The following is a 22,341-nucleotide window of genomic DNA, read 5'->3' on the forward strand; positions in this document are numbered from 1 at the left end:
CTGGTGTGAAAGGGGTATAAGTGAGAGGGAATGTGAGCAGAGATATAGGGAGACGGGTTTAGGCTTTGTAAGTGAGTGAAGTTTGATTTTGAATTGGTATAGTATAGGATCCTGTGGAGACTGACAGAGGGGACTAGAGAAGTGAAGCAAAAAAACAGAGGAAAAAGAGGCAGGTAGCGGACTTGAGGGAGGACTATAGAAGGATGAGGTGAGTGAGGGGTAGGCCAGAGAGAAGAAGTTTACAATAATCAAGATGGGAGATAAGGGTGTGAATAAAAGTTTTAGTATTTGCTCCCAGGGTGAGAAAGGGACGAATCCTGGAAATGTTACAATGTCAATTGGATGAGGGACTGAGTGGTGGTAAAGACAATAAGAGCAAGTTGTATTATTTGTACATGTATACTTAATGTCCAAACAGTACTTTCAATCAAATAATTTGAAAAACTACATATGAATTATTGCCATAAGCAAAAATGTTAATATTAACATGGACAGACATGCAGCATTGCCACTTACTTCTCATATTTACATCGAGAGGATTTACACTTGCAGCATGGACTTTTATGATCACTTCATTGGGATAGTGGATAACTGGAAATAGCATGTGCTCTTTGAAGCGGAGTACATCATTCTTCCCATACTTGTCAATCACCCATGCTGGCATAATCGTATTTTTTTTGGACGATGAATGAATGCCCCTGCATTTACCAGTTATTGATGCAATAAGTGGTCTTTTACACAAGTCTACAGTCCGTATAAGGGACTTACTGCACACCGCAGGGATCATTGTCAGGGCAGCAGCGTACTGTTACTGTGTTACACTGTATGATATAGGCGTCTGCCAAACGTGCAGTGCTCGGTGTCTGATAAATGCAGAAGCTATAGGGAGCATGTCCCGTGTCCTACACCGAGGTTACCAATCCTACGGGCGGCTATACATGTAACTACTGTCAGGAAACGGGGGTCACAGAGGCATCCGCACGAATGTGTTATGTTTAGCACACACACTGTACATGCAACACTGTATTCCCCAGCTCTACAGCCAGCTACTGCTCTCTGCCCCTCTGCAGCCTAATATCACCTTTTCCGCATGCCCCGCTGCCCTGTCTCCTCTCTGTCCTCTGTACAAACCCGCGTTCCAAGCCTCACTTTCGCCCTGTCCAATGTCAGACTACTATACTGGTCTATCGCCCAATCAAACCTCTTTGTTTTAAGGTGTGAACTATTTGCCAACCAACACATGTCAGCGCCGGATGGTAGATGTGCTGTGATGGTCCTAGTGTAGGTTAGTGAATGCAAAGTTATGCTTGGGACCAGCTTAAGGGAGGTGAGTGAACAAAAGGAAATACAGTATAGTTATTTTGGTATTAGAGTGCGTGTCTCATTCGTGCCTAAGGGGGACATGTACTAACTAAGCAGTGATAAAAGTGGAGAAGTGACCCAGTGGATAAATGGTTGATTCTATATCGGAGTGGGAGAAGGGACCTTCTGACGTACCTAGGGGAGGAGACCCGTCACCAGGGGGAGGAGCTACGGCCGAACAAGGTACCCGAAAAGTTCGCTCGCCACGCTTCGGGCACGGTGGCGAGCGAAGCTCCGCTTCGCTCGCCACCTAATTACTAAAGGTAATAGTTGGTGGCGTGGATACTAGAGCAACTGTCCCGCTGGTGTAGCTCCTCCCCCTTGAGTTGTGGCTCCTCCCCCTGACGGAAAAGGTTCCTTAGGCCACTTGGATCTAGCCTCAACCGTGGATAAATTGCCCAAGTCAACCAATCAGCATTGACGTAACATTTATAATTTGCATATTATAAAAGTATACAGAGCGGCTGATTGGTTGCCATGGGTAACTTCTCCACTAGCTCACTTCTCCACTTTTATCACTGCTTAGTACATGTCCCCCTAAATTGGTTATCTGTGTCAGGGCTATTTGTTGAACGCAACAATGGTTTTATGTGCAAGAGCAATGCTTGGAGCCACACATTCAGACCCAGTATCCTACGTCTCCCTATAATGAAACCCCAATCTGCGCCTGCATGGAGGAACTGCATTTTATAAACAGTCAGCTTCTAGCTTTCCTTTATCAAGTCATAACCCCCCAACTATCCTGATTTTGGCCGGACAGTCCCACTTTTCAGACACTGCCCCGCCAATGGCAGGGAGTGCAGTTGCTAAGGGGCCCGGACTGCCTACATGGTCCGCCTTCTCCCTGCACCCCGTTACAATACAGTGTAAAGTCCCCACTTCCTTCTAACAAATCATACTACAGAGAGGCACCTGCCCTCCTCCCTTCAGCTAATCCTACTGCAGTGAGGCCCCTGCTTAACCGCCCTACTCTCTCCAGCCTAACTTGAGTGCAGAGATACACTCAACCTACATGTGACCCGCATATAAACTAATATAAACCTACATCATTTGCTAATCCGTCACTACTACTAATATAAGTGAGCAGAGGCGTTGAATGGCGGGCAAACCGGTGGTCCAGAGAACTATTTATTTTAACAATGAACTGGCAGTGCAGCCTATGTGCGCAGCTCACAATGCTTATCTTTGCTCTTTGCTGGTCCCCCTCCTTCGCAGTCAGGACCCGTTTCCTCCCCAGACCCTGGTGGGTGGCCACACTACGCGGTAGCATTGATCAGCGTGGGACTTAGGGAGGGAGTAGTGTCCAACCCTGAGAGGTTGATGGCCACTTTCTCCGCTGACAGGACACTGAGCTCCTGAGGGTGATGATCGTTAGCCGCCCGAGGCGACCGCTCACTCCCGCAGCATGCCGCCACCCCCTAACAGAGCCAGAAGATTCCGGTGGCGAGTGAGTCACCGGCGACGCGACAAGCGGGGAGCCGTGTGAATGGCGGCAACAGGGTAGGAGCGCAGTACTAACTGCGCTCCGGAGAGCTCAGTGGTACACAGTGCGGCGCTATGAGGGGCGCCCTGAGCCAGCGCAGATACCCTAGTCTGGTCACTCAAGGCTATCAGGGACCTCGGTAACGCTGCTAGCAAAATCCTCAGGCCAGTATAATCTTTTGAAAATGCGGGAAGAGGCGCCATTTCCAGGGGACGGAGCTTCTCCTCAGAGTGGACCCAGCACCATTCAGTGCCATTTTCTCCCTGCAGATAACAGCATCAGAGATGCTGACAGGGAGTGCTGTCCCTCCACACGACTCCAGCTATCCTGTGCGGTACCAGGGGGAGGCTGTGTATTATCTGTGTAGTCTATTAAGGTACACAGTCAGGTGCCAGGTTAGTTATACTACCTAATTGAGCGCTGTGTGTGTGCTGACTCCTAGCTCTGTGTTTCTCTGAAGGTACTTGGTGGTGGTGTGGGGGGGGGGAGTGTGGCGGCAACTGTGTCTGACATTTTCCTGTGTGAGTGTGGTGTATGTTTTCTCACATAGCCTTGTCTTATACTTGTCTTATGCTCTCTGTCTTATGCTGCAGAGGACATTTCATCCCCAGAGGAATCCATTCCATGTACCCAGGAATGTAATGTTTTGTCTCCAGCGTTAAGGCCTACTATTGCCTGTGCATGGATCTCAAAAGCTATAGTAAAGTAGTCAGGCACGTTACTAGAGGACTTAGATACAATGGATAGAAGTGACATTAAAATGTTTTTACGTAACATACAGGATTCTGCGGGATTCATGGTGGAATCCATGAAGGACCTGGGTACGCTGAATGCAAGGATATCTTCCATGTCTGTCTCAGTTCGCAGGGGACTCTGGCTATGCCAATGGTCGGCAGACGTGGAATCCAGGAGAAGTGTGGAGAACGTACTCTACACAGGTCAGGCTCTATTTAGGGAAGCGCTGGATATGTGGATTTCCACGGCAACCACGGATAAGTCACCTTTTCTTTCCTCAGCTACGCCTTCTACGAAGATACCCTTTTCTTCATCCGCATCGCAGTCCTTTCGGACCGCTAAGACAAAAAAATCCAAGCCTCTTACCACCTTCTTTAGAGGTGGGCGTGCAAAATCCAAAAATCAGGCACCTGCAGGCTCCCAGGACCAGAAGCCTGCTTCTGGTTCCTCAAAATCCTCAGCATGACGGTGGACCGCTCATCCTGAGGACGGACTGGTAGGAGCGAGGCTCAGACGTTTCAGCCACGTCTGGGTGTCGTCCGGCCTGGATCCCTGGGAACAGGATATTGTGTCCCAGGGGTACAGACTGGAGTTTCAAGAACTCCCGCCTCACCGGTTCTTCAAATCAGTCTTGCCAGCTCTACTGACAGACAGGGCTATCCTACAGGAAGCCATCCAAAAATTGGAAAAGTCAGCTGTCATTGTTCCAGTTCCACCTCATATGCAACACATGGGTTGCTATTTAAACCTTTTTGTGGTACCGAAACCGGATGGTTCGGTCAGACCGATTTTGAACTTGAAATCGTTAAACCCTTATCTGAGGGAGTTCAAGTTCAAAATGGAGTCTCTGAGAGTAGGTGATCTCAGGTCTGGAGGAGGGAGAGTTTCTGGTATCCCTGGATATCGATGATGCGTACCTCCACATTCCGATTTGGCCGCCACACCGGGTTTATCTCAGATTTGCACTGTTAAGACAGTCACTATCAGTTTCAGACACTACCATTCGGTCTCTCCACGGCACCGAGGGTTTTCACCAAGGTGATGGCAGAGTTGATGGTTCTCCTCCGCATACAGGGACTGAACATAATTCCATATCTGGACGATCTGCTGATAAAGGCATTGACCAGGGAAACGTTGTTGCAGTCCATTACTCTCACGACTCGTCTTCTCAGGGAACATGGTTGGATCCTGAACTTTCCAAAGTCACATTTGGAGTCGACAAGGAGATTGTCTTTCCTGGGAATGATCCTCGACACAGAAGTGCAGAGGGTGTTTCTACCGGAGGAGAAAGCGTTGGTGATACAAACAATGGTCCGGGATGTCCTGAAGCCAGCCCGGGTTTCGGTTCATCAGTGCATTCGCCTTCTGGGGAAGATGGTTGCCTCCTACCAGGCTCTACAGTACGGAAGATTTCATGCTCGATCCTTCCAACTGGATCTCCTAGACAAGTGGTCGGGTTCTCATCTACATATGCACCTGAGGATACGTCTGTCGCCGAAAGCAAGGTTTTCACTCCTCTGGTGGTTGCAAATACCTCACCTTCTGGAGGGCCGCAGGTTCGGGATTCAGGACTGGATCCTTCTAACCACGGATGCAAGTCTCCGGGAATGGGGCGCAGTCACTCAAGGGGAAACCTTCCAAGGAAGGTAGTCAAGTGTGGAATCCAGTCTTCCAATAAACATTCTGGAACTAAGAGCCGTGTACAACGGTCTTCTCCATGCGGCACATCTTCTGCGAGATCGAGCCATTCAAGTACAGTCGGACAATGTAACGACGGTGGCCTACATAAACCGACAGAGTGGAACCAAGAGCAGAGCTGCAATGTCAGAGGTAACAAGAATCATTCTCTGGGCAGAAAAACGCGCTGGCGCTGTCAGCAATTTTCATTCCGGGAGTGGACACCTGGGAAGCGGACTTCCTCAGCAGACACGATCTCCATCCAGGAGGGTGGGGCCTCCATCCAGAGGTGTTCACGGAGGTGACAAATCTTTGGGGGGTTCCTCAAATAGACATGATGGCCTTCCGCCTCAACAAGAAGCTTCGGAGGTATTGTTCCAGGTCAAGAGACCTGCAAGCAGTGGCGGTAGACGCCCTGGTGACTCCGTGGGTGTTCCAGTCGGTGTACGTGTTTCATCCATTTCCACTCATTCCAAGGATTCTAAAGCTCATAAGAAGAACAAGAGTTCAGGCAATCCTCATTGCTCCGGACTGGCCAAGAAGGGCTTGGTACGCAAATCTTCTGGGTCTACTGCTGGAAGATCCGAGGCCTCTTCCTCTTCGGGAGGACCTGCTACAACAGGGGCTGTTTGCTTATCAAGACTTACCATGGCTACGTTTGACGGCATGGAGGTTGAACACCAGATATTCGCTCAGAAGGGCATTCCGAACAAGGTTATTCCTACACTGATACAGGCTAGGAAAAGAGTAATGTCTAAACATTATCATCGCATTTGGAAGAAGTATATATCTTGGGGTGAATCCAAGAGGTTTCCTACGGTGGAGTTTCAACTGGGATGGTTTCTCCTCTTCCTGCAAGCAGGTGTGGATATGGGCCTGAGGTTGGGATCCGTAAAGGTCCAGATTTCGGCCTTATCCATTTTCTTCCAGAAACAGCTGGCTTCCTTCCCTGAGGTTCAGACTTTCTTAAAAGGGGTTCTGCACATGCAGCCTCCCTTTGTGCCACCTACAGCACCCTGGGATCTTAACGTGGTGTTGCAGTTCCTCCAATCGGATTGGTTCGAGCCTCTACAGGAGGTTGAGGTCAAGTTTCTCACGTGGAAGGCTGTCACTCTGTTGGCCTTAGCTTCTGCTAGACGTGTGTCGGAGCTGGGGGCTTTGTATTGTAAAAGCCCCTACTTGATCTTCCATGAAGTTAGAGCAGAGCTTCGAACATGTCAGCAGTTCGGAAGGAAGGTTGTGTCGGCTTTTCATATCAACCAACCTATTGTGGTGCCAGTTGCTACTGACTCCTCAATTCCATCAAAGTCCTTGGATGTTGTAAGGGCGCTTAAAATATATGTGAAGAGGACTGCTCGTCACAGAAAATCGGACTCACTGTTTGTCCTGTATGATCCCAAGAAACTGGGGTGTCCTGCTTCTAAACAGACGATCTCTCTTTGGATTAGGTTTACTATCCAGCATGCATATTCTACGGCAGGATTGAAGTGTCCAAAATCTGTTAAGGCCCACTCTACTCGTAAAGTGGGTTTTTACCAGGCGGCTGCCCGGGGTGTCTCGGTTTTACAGCTTTGCCGAGCGGCTACTTGGTCTGGGTTGAACACGTTTGCAAAATTCTATAGGTTCGATACTTTGGCCTCTGATGACCTTAAGTTTGGTCAATCAGTTCTGCAGGAGCCTCCGCGCTCTCTCCCTCCCGTTCTGGGAGCTTTGGTACATCCCCATGGTACTAATGTGGACCCCAGCATCCTCTAGGACGTAAGAGAAAATAGGATTTTAATTACCTACCGGTAAATCCTTTTCTCATAGTCCGTAGAGAATGCTGGGCGCCCGCCCAGCGCTTCATTATCCTGCAGTGGTTACTTGATTCAGGACTGCTTTGTTCTTAGTTAAGTACTGCGTTATTATTTGGTTCAGTACTGTTATTCAACTGTTGCTGAGTTTTCAAGCTAGTTAGCTTGGTTTGCCTTGTTTGTGTGAGCTGGTGTGAATCGCGCCACTATCTGTGTAAAATCTTTCTCTCAAAGTTGTCCGTCTCCTCGGGCACAGTTTCTAGACTGTCTGGTAGGAGGGGCATAGAGGGAAGAGCCAGCCCACACTATTAAACTTTTAAAGTGCCAGTGGCTCCTAGTGGTTCCGTCTATACCCCATGGTACTAATGTGGACCCCAGCATCCTCTACGGACTACGAGAGAAGGATTTACCGGTAGGTAGTTAAAATCCTATTTTTTTTTTTTGTTTGCAACATAATTCCATATGTGTTCTTTCATAGTTTTGATGTCTTCAGTGTTAATCTACAATGTAGAAAATAATTATAATAAATAAAAACCATTGAATGAGAAGGTGTGTCCAAACTTTTGACTAGTACTGTAAGTATTCACAGCCTTTGCTCAAAACTTTGAATATGATGCCGCAAGCTTGGCACACCTATCTTTGGGCAGTTTCGCCCATTCCTCTTTGCAGCACCTCTCAAGCCCCATGAGGTTGGATGGGAAGCATCGGTGCGCAGCCATTTTCAGATCTCTCCAGGTATGTTCAATCGGATTCAAGTCTGGGCTCTGGCTGGGCCACACAAGGACATTCACAGAGTTGTCCTGAAGCCACTCCTTTGATATCTTGGCTGTATGCTTAGGGTCGTTATCCTGCTGAAAGATTAACCGTCGCCCCAGTCTGAGGTCAAGAGCGCTCTGGAACAGGTTTTCATCCAGGATGTCTCTGTACATTGCTGCATTCATCTTTCCCTCTATCATGGCTAGTCTCCCAGTTCCTACCGCTGAAAAACATCCCCACAGCATGATGCTGCCACCACCATGCTTCACAGTAGGGATGGTATTGGCCTGGTGATGAGCAGTGCCTGGTTTCCTCCAAACATTACGCCTGATATTCACACCAAAGAGATCTGTCTTTGTCTCATCAGACCAGAGAATTTTGTTTCTCATGGTCTGAGAGTCCTTCAGGTGCATTTTGGCAAACTCCAGGGGGGGCTGCTATATGCTTTTTTCTAAGGAGTGGCTTCCATATGGCCACTCTACCATACAGGCCTGATTGATTGGTGGATTGCTGCAGAGATGGTTGCCCTTTCGGAAGGTTCTCCTCTCTCCACAGAGGAATGCTGTAGCTCTGACAGAGTGACCATCGGGTTCTTGGTTACATCCCTGACTAGGGCCTTTCTCCGCTGGCCAGCTCTAGGAAGAGTCCTGGTGGTTCCAATCTTCTTCTATTTATGGATGATGGAGGCCACTGTGCTCATTGGGACCTTCAAAGCAGCAGATCTTTTTCTGTACCCTTCCCCAGATTTGTGCCTCAAGACAATCCTGTCTCGGAGGTCTACAGACAATTCTTTTGTCGTCACGCTTGGTTTGTGCTCAGACATGCACTGCCAAGTGTGGGACCTTATATAGACAGGTGTGTGCCTTTCCAAATCATGTCCAATCAACAGACTTTACCACAGGTGAACTCCAATTAAGCTGTAGGAGCATCTCAAGGATGATCAGTGGAAACAGGATGCACCTGAGCTTAGTTTTGAGCTTCAGGACAAAGGCTATGAATACTTATGTACATGTGAGTTCTTAGTTTTTTTTAAATAAATTTGCAAAAATCACACACATTTTTTTCTCTTACGTCCTAGAGGATGCTGGGGACTCCGTAAGGACCATGGGGTATAGACGGGCTCCGCAGGAGATAGGGCACCTAAAAAGAACTTTGACTATGGGTGTGCACTGGCTCCTCCCTCTATGCCCCTCCTCCAGACCTCAGTTAGATCTTGTGCCCAGAGGAGAATGGGTGCACTGCAGAGAGCTCTCCAGAGTTTTCTGTTGAAGAAGAATTTTGTTAGGTTTTTTATTTTCAGGGAGTCCTGTTGGCAACAGATTCCCTGCATCGTGGGACCGAGGAGAGAGAAGCAGAGCTGGCTTGTCAAGTTGGGCACTGCTTCTAAGGCTACTGGACACCATTAGCTCCAGAGGGAGTCGGAACACAGGTCTCACCTGGGGTTCGTCCCGGAGCCGCGCCGCCGTCCTCCTCACAGATGCCGGATGAGAAGGCAGAAGACATTAGATCTTCATGAGGTAAGCCATTGCTCCCAGTCACACACACACAGAGCAGCACTGAAGGGTGCAGGGCGCAGGGGGGGGGGCGCCCTGGGCAGCAATAAACCTCACATTTGGGCAAATGCAGATTGATTAGGCTGTGGAGGCAGTAAATCTATGATCCCCCGTCATTTTAATTGAAAAATCACTGGGACCGAAGCCCGCCGTCAGGTGGGCGGGGCTTGATCCTCAGCACTAACCAGCGCCATTTTCTCCACAGAAGCTGCATGAGGAAAACGCTGGCTCCCTGATCTCTCCCCTGCTGAACTTCACAGGCTGGAAAAAAGAGGAGGGGGGCACATTAGCGACGCATTGAGTGGGAATTGGCATATTATATATAGAAAAGCGCTATCTGGTCATATATTTTCCAGTGTTTTTAAGCGCTGGTGTGTGTTGGCATACTCTCTCTGTCTCTCCTTAGGGCCTGGTTGGGGTTTTGTCCCCTTATAGGTTAATCCCTGTGTGTGTGTGTGTGTGTGTGTGTGTGTGTGTGTGTGTGGTGTCGGTACGTGTGTGTCGACATGTCTGAGGCGGAAGGCTTCTCCAAGGAGGAGGTGGAGCAAATGAGTGGTGTGTCCCCGTCGGTTGTGCCGACTCCGGATTGGATGGACATGTGGCATATGTTGAATGCAAGTGTGGCATCTTTACATAAAAGGCTTGATAAGGCTGAATTAGGGGGGACATCAGGGGGTCAATCCTCGGATTGGACCGACTCACAGGGCCCGTCGGGGTCTCAAAAGCGTCCCTTAACACAAGACACTACTACCGACACGGATTCTGATTCCAGTGTTGACTATGACGAAGTAAAATTGCACCCTAGGGTGACTAAAACCATTCAGTGTATGATTGTGGCAATACGGGATGTGTTGCATATTGAGGATGAACCCTCGGTCCCCGACACAAGGGTACACATGTTTAAGGAAAAGAAACAGATTATTAACTTTCCCTCATCTCATGAATTGAATGATTTCTTTGGAAAAGCTTGGGAGACTCCGGATAAGAGACCGCAGATCCCCAAAAGAATTTATATGGCATACCCCTTCCCTAAGCAGGACAGGGAGATTTGGGAATCACCCCCCACTGTGGACAAGGCCCTGACGCGCTTGTCCAAGAAAGTGGCGCTACCGTCTCCTGACACAGCGGCCCTTAAGGACCCTGCAGATCGCAGGCAAGAAACTACCTTAAAGTGTATTTATTCTCATACGGGTGCTGTGCTAAGACCGACAATTGCGTCGGCATGGGTGTGTAGCGCAATTGCAGCTTGGACAGATGAGCTGACAGATCAATTTGATAATATGGACAAGGATACTATATTCTTAACTCTAGCCCATATTAAAGACGCAGTCTTATTTATGAGGGATGCTCAAAGGGACATTGGATTGCTAGCTTCTAGGGCCAATGCCATGTCTATCTCAGCGAGAAGATCCTTATGGACTCGCCCATGGACGGGTGATGCGGATTCCAAAAAACATATGGAAGTACTACCCTATAAGGGTGATGTATTGTTTGGGGATGGGCTGACGGACCTGGTTTCCACAGCTACAGCAGGTAAATCAAATTTTTTACCATATATTCCCCAACAGCAAAAGAAAGTAACACCCTATCAGATGCAGTCCTTTCGGTCGCACAAGTCCAAAAGAGGTCGGGGATCCTCTTTCCTCGCCAGAGGTAAGGGCAGAGGCAAGAGAGCACCTGCTTCGGCAGTGCCCAGGAACAAAAGTCCTCCCCGGCTGCTCCAAAACCCACAGCATTATGCTGGGGCCCCGCTGAGGGAGTCCGCACCGGTGGGGGCACGTCTTCGACTTTTCAGTCAGGCCTGTGTCAGTTCGGACCTGAATCCCTGGGTGTTGGAAATAGTTTCCCAGGGCTACAAATTGGAATTCGAGGAGGTGCCCCCGCGCCGGTTTTTCAAATCGGCCCTACCAGCTTCCACATAGGAAAGGGATATAGTGTTAGCTGCAATTCAAACGCTGTGTATACAGCAAGTGATAATCAAGGTTCCCCTGCACCAGCAGGGAAGAGGTTACTACTCAACCCTATTTGTGGTCCCGAAACCGGAAGGTTCGGTCAGACCTATTTTGAATCTGAAATCCCTAAACCTGTACATAAAAAGATTCAAATTCAAAATGGAATCTCTCAGAGCGATAATAGCCAACATAGAGGAGGGGGAGTTTATGGTGTCTCTGGACATAAAGGATGCGTACCTTCTTGTCCCCATATATGCCCCCCATCAGGAATACCTGAGATTCGCTGTACAGGATTGTCATTACCAATTTCAGACGTTGCCGTTTGGACTCTCCACGGCCCGAGGATTTTCATCAAGATAATGGCGGAAATGATGGTGGTCCTGCGCAAGCATGGAGTCACAATTATCCCATACTTGGACGATCTCCTGATAAAAGCGAGATCAAGGGAGAAATTGCTGAGCAGTGTGGCGCTCTCTCTGAGAGTGCTCCAGCAACACGGTTGGATTCTAAATCTACCGAAGTCACAGTTGATTCCGACAACTCGACTACCGTTCCTAGGTATGATACTGGATACGGAACAAATGAAGGTCTTCCTCCCAATAGAGAAAGCCCAAGACATCCAGAACATGGTCAGAGACCTGCCTTAACCGAAAAGGGTGTCAGTTCACCAATGCACTCGAGTTCTGGGAAAAATGGTGGCGGCCTTTGCAAGGTTCCATGCAAGGACTTTTCAATGGGACCTTCTGGCCCGGGTCCCATCTGCACTTACATTGGAAAATAACTCTGTCCCCAGGGGCCAGAGTGTCCCTCCTGTGGTGGTTGCAAAGTGCTCACCTCCTGGAGGGTCGCAGGTTCGGAATTCAGGATTGGATCCTGGTTACCACGGACGCGAGCCTCCGAGGATGGGGAGCGTTCACAAAGGGAAAAAATTTTCAGGGTCTTTGGTCAGACCAGGAGTCCTGTCTACACATCAATGTGTTGGAACTCAGGGCCATTTACAACGGCCTTCGACAAGCGGAGAGTTTTCTTCGAAACCTACCGGTTCTGATTCAATCAGACAATGTCACAGCAGTGGCTCATGTTAATCGCCAAGGCGGGACAAGAAGCAGAGTCGCGATGGCGAAAGCCACAAGGATCCTTCGCTGGGCGGAAAATCACGTAAGCGCTCTGTCGGCTGTCTTCATTCCGGGAGTGGACAACTGGGAAGCAGACTTCCTCAGCAGACACGATCTCCATCCAGGAGAGTGGGGACTTCATCAAAAAGTCTTTGCAGACGTAACACGTCTTTGGGGAACTCCTCAAATAGACATGATGGCGTCACGCCTCAACAAAAAACTTCGGAGGTATTGTGCCAGGTCTCGGGACCCTCAGGCAGTAGCAGTAGACGCTCTGGTAACACCGTGGGTGTTCAGATCGGTCTACGTGTTTCCTCCTCTTCCTCTCATCACAAAAGTGTTGAGGATCATAAGACGAAGAAGAGTACAGACTATACTCGTTGTCCCAGACTGGTCTCGAAGGGCCGGGTACTCGGATCTACAAGAGATGCTCACAGGAGATCCCTGGCCTCTTCCTCTGAGGGAAGACCTGTTGCAACAGGGGCCCTGTGTATTTCAAGACTTACCGCGGTTACGTTTGACGGCATGGCGGTTGAACGCCGAATCCTAGCGAAAAAGGGGATTCCGGAAGAGGTCATCCCTACTTTAATAAAGGCTAGAAAGGAGGTGACGGTAAAACATATCACCGTATCTGGCGAAAGTATGTGTCTTGGTGTGAGACCAAGAATGCACCTACGGAAGATTTTCATCTGGGTCGTCTTCTCCACTTCCTACAGACAGGAGTGGATATGGGCCTGAAATTAAGCTCTGTTAAGGTACAGATATCGGCCCTCTCGATTTTCTTTCAGAAGGAATTCCAGAAGTCCAGACGTTTGTAAAGGGAGTGCTGCACATCCAGTCCCCTTTTGTGCCTCCAGTGGCACCATGGGACCTGAACGTGGTGTTGCAGTTCCTAAAATCACACTGGTTTGAACCGCTTAACAAGGTTGAGTTGAAATTTCTTACCTGGAAGGTGGTCATGTTGTTGGCCTTGGCATCAGCAAGGCGAGTGTCAGAATTGGCGGCTTTGTCACACAAGAGCCCCTACTTGATTTTTCATGTGGATCGAGCTGAATTGAGGACACGTCCGCAATTTTTGCCTAAAGTGGTTTCTTCATTCCATATGAATCAACCTATTGTGGTGCCTGTGGCTACAAGTGACCTGGAGGATTCCAGATCCCTGGACGTAGTCAGGGCCTTAAAAATGTATGTAGCCAGGACGGCTAGAATTAGGAAAACAGAGGCTCTGTTTGTCCTGTATGCGGCCAATAAGATTGGCGCTCCTGCTTCGAAGCAGACTATTGCTCGCTGGATCTGTAATACGATTCAGCAGGCTCACTCTACGGCTGGATTGCCGGTACCAAATTCGGTTAAGGCCCATTCCACTAGGAAGGTGGGTTCTTCTTGGGCGGCTGCCCGAGGCGTATCGGCATTACAACTTTGCCGAGCGGCGACTTGGTCGGGGTCAAACACTTTTGCTAAATTCTACAAGTTTGATACCCTGGCTGATGAGGACCTAGCGTTTGCTCAGTCGGTGCTGCAGAGTCATACGCACTCTCCCGCCTGATTGGATGCTTTGGTATAAACCCCATGGTCCTTACGGAGTCCCCAGCATCCTCTAGGACGTAAGAGAAAATAAGATTTTAAACCTACCGGTAAATCTATTTCTCCTAGTCCGTAGAGGATGCTGGGCGCCCGTCCCAGTGCGGAAACTCTGCAAGACTTGTATATAGTTGTTGCTTACATAAGGGTTATGTTACAGTTGAAATCGGTTTTGGACCGTTACTGTCGTTTGTTCATACTGTTAACTGGTTATGTATGTTCCAGGTTACATGGTATGATTGGTGTGGGCTGGTATGAATCTTGCCCTTGGATTGCTAAATCCTGCCTTGTATTGTCCATCTCCTCTGGGCACAGTTCTCTAACTGAGGTCTGGAGGAGGGGCATAGAGGGAGAAGCCAGTGCACACCCATAGTCAAAGTTCTTTTTAGGTGCCCTATCTCCTGCGGAGCCCGTCTATACCCCATGGTCCTTACGGAGTCCCCAGCATCCTCTACGGACTAGGAGAAATAGATTTACCGGTAGGTTTAAAATCTTATTTTTTCACGTTGTCATTATGGGGTATTGTGTGTATAATTTTGTTGGGAAAAAATTAATTTATTCCATTTTGGAATAAGGCTGTAACATAACAAAATGTGGAAAAAGTGAAGCGCTGTGAATACTTTCTGGATGCACTGTATGCATTGTGCCCTTGTATGGCTCACCTCCCACAGTGTAACCTTCGTAGTGTGCCCAACATGGCTGCTTCATCTTGAGGATGGGATGAAAAATACATGGACCTGACTGTTTTGTTGGGACCCTTCTCTGAGTGTTGGAACGCTGAAATCACCCCATTTTGTGTCATCTCTTCTAGGGGTAGACTATTCCACCTAGGGTAATTCTATGTAGTGCGTCCAAGCCAGCTGCCTCACCTGGTACCTTGTGAGGGTGGCACAATGGCTATACCAATCCTGAATTATTCTTACTGTGCGCTCGTCTTTTTTTTAAAAATGTTTTCCTATTTTAGTGTGGCTTGTTTTTGATGTCTTTAAAGTGCCTTGAGACCTGTTGGAGAAAAAAGCTTTATATAAATACAATTATTATTATTATTATTATTATTATTATTATATAGGGGAGAGTGGACTGTATAGTGATCTATAAGGAAGTTATATTATAGCTCCCAGCACAAACTGTTATGTGGTATTATTATATAGGGAACAGGGGACTGTGCATATATTGTATGATGAGGAATAACACAGCTTCTCCCAACACATACTGATATGTGGCATAAACCGTTTTTTTTTCACATATATGTAAGACTCCTACAAAAGTAACTCGCAGGGACAGCGGTTGTCCCGGATATTTTCATATGGACTGTTAATAATCTTCGTACAGTTTCTGTGAACATTGGGTGCATGTAATTTAAAAATTTCACTATGGGGCCCATAAAGTACTAGTCACACCCCTGAGTCCCGCAATCCCACCCATGTGCCGCCGTAGTGTCCCACGCGAGGGTGTGGACACAGAAAGTTTTCCGCTCTCCTGCTGCTCTGCATAGCACCAGTCTGTGCCCGCATGGCATATCAGAGCAGCTGTGAATAGATACTGTTCACACGACATTCATACACTATGGAGAGCATGCCCCCAGTGTGATAAATTGTGTGAGGGGGTTTTCATACACCCGGACAATGAGAGCATGCCCTTTTTTGTGTGCCTTCGGCCAACACACAAAAGTCCCGCTCCTAATCTCCCCAGTGTTAGGAGGTATGATCAAGTACATTCTATGTACATTTTAGATTATAATAGGCAGATTATGATTGCTTGCTATGGGCAACTTCATTTGTCCTCTTTAGAAGGTCTGATTTGTCTCCCCTCAATTTCACTTGTTATAATCACTACTGGCAACTATGCATGCTGCATGTGAGGCAGACCATAAGTATTGGTTGCAACAGTTTATGGATGGTCATCGACTATTGATGGTTAGCATAACAGCCATCGATGGTTTGGCACAGATGGCCGGTGGTTTTACCATAGATTATGGAGATCCATTGTTTCTCCTGCTGGGTCCACAGGTTATCCACAGGATAAATATTGGGATATGAGGTAGCGACAGTGGATTGGCACCAAACAATCAAAGCTTTTGGCCTCCCAGAATGCAACGGGCCCGTCCCTATATCCCCTCCTCTTGGCTCAGGCAATTCAGTTTTTTGTTTGGTGAGGCAGGAGCCGGACCATTGTCAGAGGGCTGCTGGTTTTTAGCAGCCATAAGCTTTTTTATTTTATTTTTATAGTCTTACTATTTTTTCTGAGTGATCTTTCTAAAAAGCGTCTTATACGTACTGTACCTTTAGAGTCTCTCCAACAACTCCCCGCCGGGTCGCGACAACGCTTACCCACGTGTACAGTGCTGTTTTAGCGGGCATCTGTGTAGGATGTACTAGCAAGTCCAGCACACGTTACCAGGCTGTGGCCAGAGAACGGGGAGAAGGTAAGGCATCGGTTCCGCTTAGTAGAGGAAACGCAAGACACAGCCGCTCTGTTTTGGGAGGAGACTACCGAACAGTTGCTGCCGCGGCTGCCACCTTGGGTGCACCAGCGCTAGGCCTCAGGGATCATAGGCTCCAGGGGCAGTATGAGGCCGCGATCCCTAGGGTTTATGTCAGCAGTGGGGATTAAGACGATCCCTTGGTCGCCCCTTCCTCATGGTTCATAACCAGTTTCCGCCGAGTTTCCCGCCATGAACTGAGTTCCCTCTTCCGTCTGAGACGCTGTATATCAAAAAGGACCCAGTCGCAACATAGACAGCTGTATGACTGGTGTTTTGGTGTTCACTTGGGCGTCTGTGCTCACTGTAGGTTCACGGGGTGATTGTGTACACTAATAGCTACTACAACCACCAGTGCCTGGCGCTAAATTGTAAGGCGGTATATATATCTGTGATAATAATACCTCAAACACCAATTAGTCAGATATAATATATATTATACATATAGTAGCAGTGAAGTAATTGGCTTGTGGTGAAAGCCAAATTCACCTGGAGTAATCAGGTGTACAACAAATAAACAACTTTTTTCTCTCCCTGCGCTATTTATTTAGAGTGAAGCAATAGGACATGAATAAACTTGACTCAACAGATATGGAAACTTTTATAATCAATTTTAATTAATGATGACTAATCTCATATAAAACAATATAATAATATCCAAAATACAAAACACAATAAATTCAAAGAGGTGGACCAAAGTTTTAAAAACTATAAAACACTATCCATAGAGGACTTCACAGTTGGCTGCATTAAAAAAAATGTCTGAGTGCTTATATAATAATTCACACACCTTTGGTACGAATATTTGTATAAGTGCCTGATGCATATGAGTCTGTAAACTATTGCTGCTGTTTTCTTTCGCTGTGTGACTGAATATGTCTAAACTCCTATATAAGGTAATGCAGTAATATGTTTTCCTACATACTTGAAATGTATCTGTAGTTGATTATGTGCTCATATTGCTTATTATACTAATGTGTAACCTGTGACTGATTGCTAGTATGATTGCTGAATTTACTATTTTCTGTCAGTTTTCTGTGTATTCCGATCCTCAATGCTGGTGCAAAGCAGGGAGGGATCGGATTGTATGTCACTTTTAACAAATTTTAAAGTGATTGCAGTCACAATTTGTGTAGTTAACACTGTAAAGGTGTGTGATTTATTTATCATGTCTAAGAGAGGCAAGGGTGAGGAGGATACACTCTCCACAGCAGCACCAATACTCATGTCAAGTTTGTCTTGCAAAGCTGGGTTAACCTCTACGGATCTGGTTCAAAATGGATTATGTGCAAATTGTTTTAGCTTTCACTACTTTTGAACAGATATTATCCAGTATAGCTGAGCGGATAATGCCTGCTCCTATACCAGGGATAGGTTACCCTATTAAACCATACATGCAACATTCCACCTGGGGGTTATCACATACAGGAATCGGCAGCCTCTCAACAGAAACAAGCTGAAAGGCTGGTGGTAAGTAAATCACTTAGACATTAAATAACACCTTCAGAATCTACACGTTTCAGATGAAGACTCGTCGGAGGATGAGGATTCATCGCACTCCGGGTCCTCATACAGAGACGAGGAGGAAGGTCTCAGCTCAGTGGACATTCCTCACCTAATTAGTGCTATGAAAGCCATTCTGTCCTTAGAGGAGGCAGCAGAGCCTTTGTTAAAATCTAAGGCACCTGTGTTTAAACGTCACAAAATAGTTAGGACTGAGTTTCCTGGGTCAGAACATCAGACGGAAGTTATGCAAGAGGATTGGGTTACCCCCAGTAAGAAGTTTAGAATTCCCATTATCCTCTTCCGGCTGGAGACTGTTTAAAAAGGGAGATGGCTCCCAAAGTAGATACACATGTCATTCAATTGGTGCGAAAATCTACATTATCTCTACCTTCAACATCATTAAATTATGTCATGGATAGGAGAGTGGATGGTTTTCTAAAAACTGTTTTTTCCCAATCTGGGGCAATCATAAGACCAGCCATGGCTTCAGCCTGGATGGCAAAAGCAGTGGCAGCCAGGGCTGATGCATTAGAGGATGACCTTTCAATGGCATCTAGAGAGCAAAAATCCCATATTGCACATATCAAACAATCACCTATTTTTATGGCAGAAGCAGCCTTGGATGTGGGTACAATTGCCTCTCAGGCATAAGCCTCAGCAGTAGCCGCTCACAGAGCGGTTTGCCTACGTACATTAAAAGCTGACTCAGAATCCAAGAAGGTTCTGGAGTCTTTGCCTTTTACTGGAGATATTCTTTTTGGTAAAGAATTAAATAGCATTTTGGAGTCAGAAGCAGACTCCAAGAAAGTTAAGTTTCCTTCCTCACACAAATCCAAGCCTACATTTATTTCCAGCCTTTCGGTCTCAAGGAAAAGCAAAAGGAAAGGGTTATGGCAAACAGTCTCTATCTGACAAGTCTGGTAAGACTAAAAAGCTTGGGCTACCAGAGGGCCGGCTTCCAAATCAGAAGATAAGCTATCAGCCTGATGGTGCGGACCTCCACCTGGGGGACCCCAGGGTGGGAGGCCGCCTTCTTCAGTTTGCACAGATCTGGCAGCAGTCTACCGCAGATGCTTGGGTGCAAGAAGCGGTATCTTACGGTTATACGTTTGCTTTAAAGAAACACCCTCCTCAAAGTTTTTTTTGTACCAGCCCGTCTTCAGTGGAAACGAAGGCCAGGGCTTTGCAAGAGGCAGTTCAGAAGTTGCTTCAGTCAGGAGTGATAATTCCAGTTCCTCCTGCACAGCGAGGACAAGGTTTTTATTCCAGCCTTTTTCTAGTCCAGAAGCCAAATGGCTCGTTCCGGCCCATACTCTCAAAGTGCTGAACAAGTACATTTGGGTGCCTCGGTTTCATATGGAGACTTTACGTTCCATTATTTTGGCCATGGAGCTGGATGATTTTATGGTATCCCTAGATATCCAGGACGCTTACCTTCATGTTCCTATAGCACTGTCCCATCAGTGCTATCATTGGTTTGCTATCCTCCAACAACATTTTCAGTTTCAGGCCCTACCATTTGGACTGGCCACAGCTCCCAGAGTGTTCACCAAAATTATGGTGGTAATGGCATCTTATCTCCATCAGCAGGGGATAAGGATTTTTTCATACTTTGACAATTTATTAATCCTGGCACAATCTCAGGAATTGCTTCAGTGTCATCTGCGACAGACAATAGCTTGTTTTCAGATACACAGTTGGCTTATAAATTGGGCAAAGTCGTCCCTGGTTCCGTCACAACGGATGACTCGCTTGGTGGCTGTGTTGGATTCAGGTCTTCAGAGAGTCATTTTACCTCTGGACAAAATATCCAAAATTCAGTCAAGGATTCAGGAGATGCTACACAGTCAAGAGGTATCCATTCACGTAGCAATGCGTGATGGGGTTGATTGTCTACATTCAACATGGTGGAGTATGCTCAGTTCCACTCGAGGCCTCTGCAATGTTTGATCCTTTCCAAATGGAATGGTTTTCATCAGACAATAAAAACGCAGACTATGGTCCTTCCTCTGGAAGTGAGGAGGTCATTAGCCTGGTGGCTACAGACATCCCATCTGGACAAAGGGAGGCCCTTTTGGATATCAGATTGGGAACTTCTGACAACAGATGGCAGCCTTCAGGGCTGGGGAGCGGTGTCAGGAAGGAGTTGCACAGTGGACAGTGGACCAAGGAAGAAAGTTGCCTGCCAATAAATACATTGGAACTTCGGGCCATATATATATGGCACTTATTCAGGCAAAGGACATCCTTCAGGGGAAACCAGTCCAAATCCACTCTGACAATGCAACGGCAGTAGCGTACCTCAACCATCAGGGAGGAACTCGCAGCCAACTCGCAATGAAAGGAGGTAAGTCATACGTTAAAGTAGGTAGAACTTCATCATCCAGCCTTGTCCACAGTGTTCATTCCGGGAGTCCTAAACTGGGAAGCGGATTTTCTCAGTCGACACGCCATTCATGCAAACGAATGGGCTCTACACCCCGAGGTCTTCCAAATTCTGGTAGACAAGTGGGGGTTACCGGAGATTGATCTCATGGTGTCCCGTCAGAACAACAAAGTTCCCGCATACGGGTCAAGAACAAAGGATTCTAAAGCGATCTTTGTGGATGCCTTGTCAGTGAGATGGGACTTTCGTCTGGCCTATGTATTTCCAACAATCGCCCTGTTACCCAGGATGATGCGAAAGGCAAAACAAGGAAGGGTCGCCGTGATACTAATAGCTCCGGCTTGGCCCGGAAGACATTGGTACACAGATCTGCAGAGGCTGTCGATGAATGTTCCATTCCTACTCCCTCAACGTCCAGATCTACTGTCTCAGGGTCCTTGCTATCACAAACACCTGGATCGTCTGTCTTTGACGACGTGGCTCTTGAGACTTCAAAGCAAGTGGATACTCACAACAGGTAATTCAAACAATTCTCAGAGCCAAGGAAACCTTCCTCCGCTTGCATTTATCACCGAATATGGCAAGCCTATATTCAATAGTGCAGTGACCGGAAATTTTATCCAAGGTCTTTCAGAGTTTCCAGAGTCCTAGCATTCCTTCAAGAAGGAATGGACAAAGTTCTAAGGGTGGCTTCCTTGAGAGTGCAAGTGTGACTGTATGGTTCCAAAAGAAAATTGCTAACCTACAGGATGTGTACACTTTTTTCCAGGAAATGCTGCACATTCAACCTCCTTTTAATCCTCCTACAGTGCCTTGGGACTTAAGTTTAGTTCTAAAGGCCCTTCAAGTTGCCCCATTTGAACCACTAAAACAAGTGGATCTTAAATGGTTGACAGCTAAAGTTCTTTTTCTACTGGCTATTGCTTCAGCTAGAAGAATTTCAGATTTAGGGGCATTGTTATGTCGCCCTCCTTTTCTGATTTTTTTTTTTTTAATCCAGATAGGTTCTCGGAACCAAATCTGGGTATTTTCCTAAGGTGGTGTCTAAATTCCAACTTAACGAAGAAATTATGGTCCCGGCCTTCCAAGGTCCTTTCTGCAGGAGATGCATCATTGGACATCTACGTGGATCGTGCCAGTGCCATCAGAAAGACAGACACTGTCTTCATTCTCTACGGATTTCACAAGAGAGGATGGCCTGCTGATAAGCAGACACTGGCGAGGTGGCTTCGGATTACTATTTCAGAAGCATATTCTCATGCTGATCTCCCTATTCCGGATAATGTCTCTGCTCACTCTATTCGTAAGTAAGGTCCGTCATGGGCAGCACAACGTGATGCTTCAGCTGAACATATATGTAAGACAGCCACATGGTCTTCCATTAACACATTCATTAGACATTATGCCTTTGATACCTTTGCCTCTCAGGACGCTGAATTTGGGCGAAGGATTCTCCTGTCCAATCAGGAGCGTCCCCACCACTAACTCACTAACCTCTTCCTTCTTGTACGGAAGGATGTGCATGTGTGTTCTTCTCACCTGATTAGGGCTCTCTATGATGCTCCTGCCTTGAGCTTTGGAAAACAACTGAATTGCCTGAGCCAGGAGGCGGGGATATAGGGATGGACCCGTTGCATTCTTGGAGGCCGAAAGCTTTGATCGTTTGGTGCCAATCCACTGTCGCTACCTCATATCCCAATGTTTATCCTGTGTACTTAGGGGAAATAGAGTTATCAACGGTAAGTCTACCATAACGATTATTTTTCCACCATCGATGGCAGAGATGCAGCAGTGTTTTTTTATTTAGTGCGCATAAAGCACGGAGGTTAGTTCCACCCTGCGTCGCGACAATCCTTCTCTGATGGACCCGACATTTGGCCCTGCACCTTTACACCTATCAGTTCCACTCCCCCTTTCCTGAATGGCCTGCCGCCAAGTCAGTGGGCGTGAGCACAGCCTA

The 22,341-nt window shown here is 47.2% G+C and overlaps 2 protein-coding genes across 4 annotated transcripts in view; one reads left to right on the top strand and one right to left on the bottom strand.

Moving 5' to 3' along the window:
• The window catches only part of RTN4IP1 (reticulon 4 interacting protein 1), a 60,106-nt gene extending 58,925 nt beyond the window's left edge, over positions 1-1,181 (bottom strand). The window contains exon 1 of one of the 2 annotated variants that reach the window (XM_063917064.1): positions 517-1,181. In XM_063917064.1, coding sequence (XP_063773134.1) covers positions 517-787 — 271 coding nt within the window. In that variant the 5' untranslated portion in view covers positions 788-1,181. The remainder of the gene's footprint in view (positions 1-516) is intronic. The other variant, XM_063917065.1, reaches the window with a different exon arrangement.
• A 37-nt stretch (positions 1,182-1,218) lies between these two features.
• Positions 1,219-22,341, top strand: part of QRSL1 (glutaminyl-tRNA amidotransferase subunit QRSL1) — a 175,368-nt gene continuing 154,245 nt past the window's right edge. For both annotated transcript variants that reach the window (XM_063917063.1, XM_063917062.1), the window contains exon 1: positions 1,219-1,327. In XM_063917063.1, the coding sequence (XP_063773133.1) occupies positions 1,304-1,327 (24 nt within the window). In that variant the 5' untranslated portion in view covers positions 1,219-1,303. The remainder of the gene's footprint in view (positions 1,328-22,341) is intronic.

Source organism: Pseudophryne corroboree, chromosome 4, assembly GCF_028390025.1.
Source record: "Pseudophryne corroboree isolate aPseCor3 chromosome 4, aPseCor3.hap2, whole genome shotgun sequence".
Lineage (NCBI taxonomy): Eukaryota > Metazoa > Chordata > Amphibia > Anura > Myobatrachidae > Pseudophryne > Pseudophryne corroboree.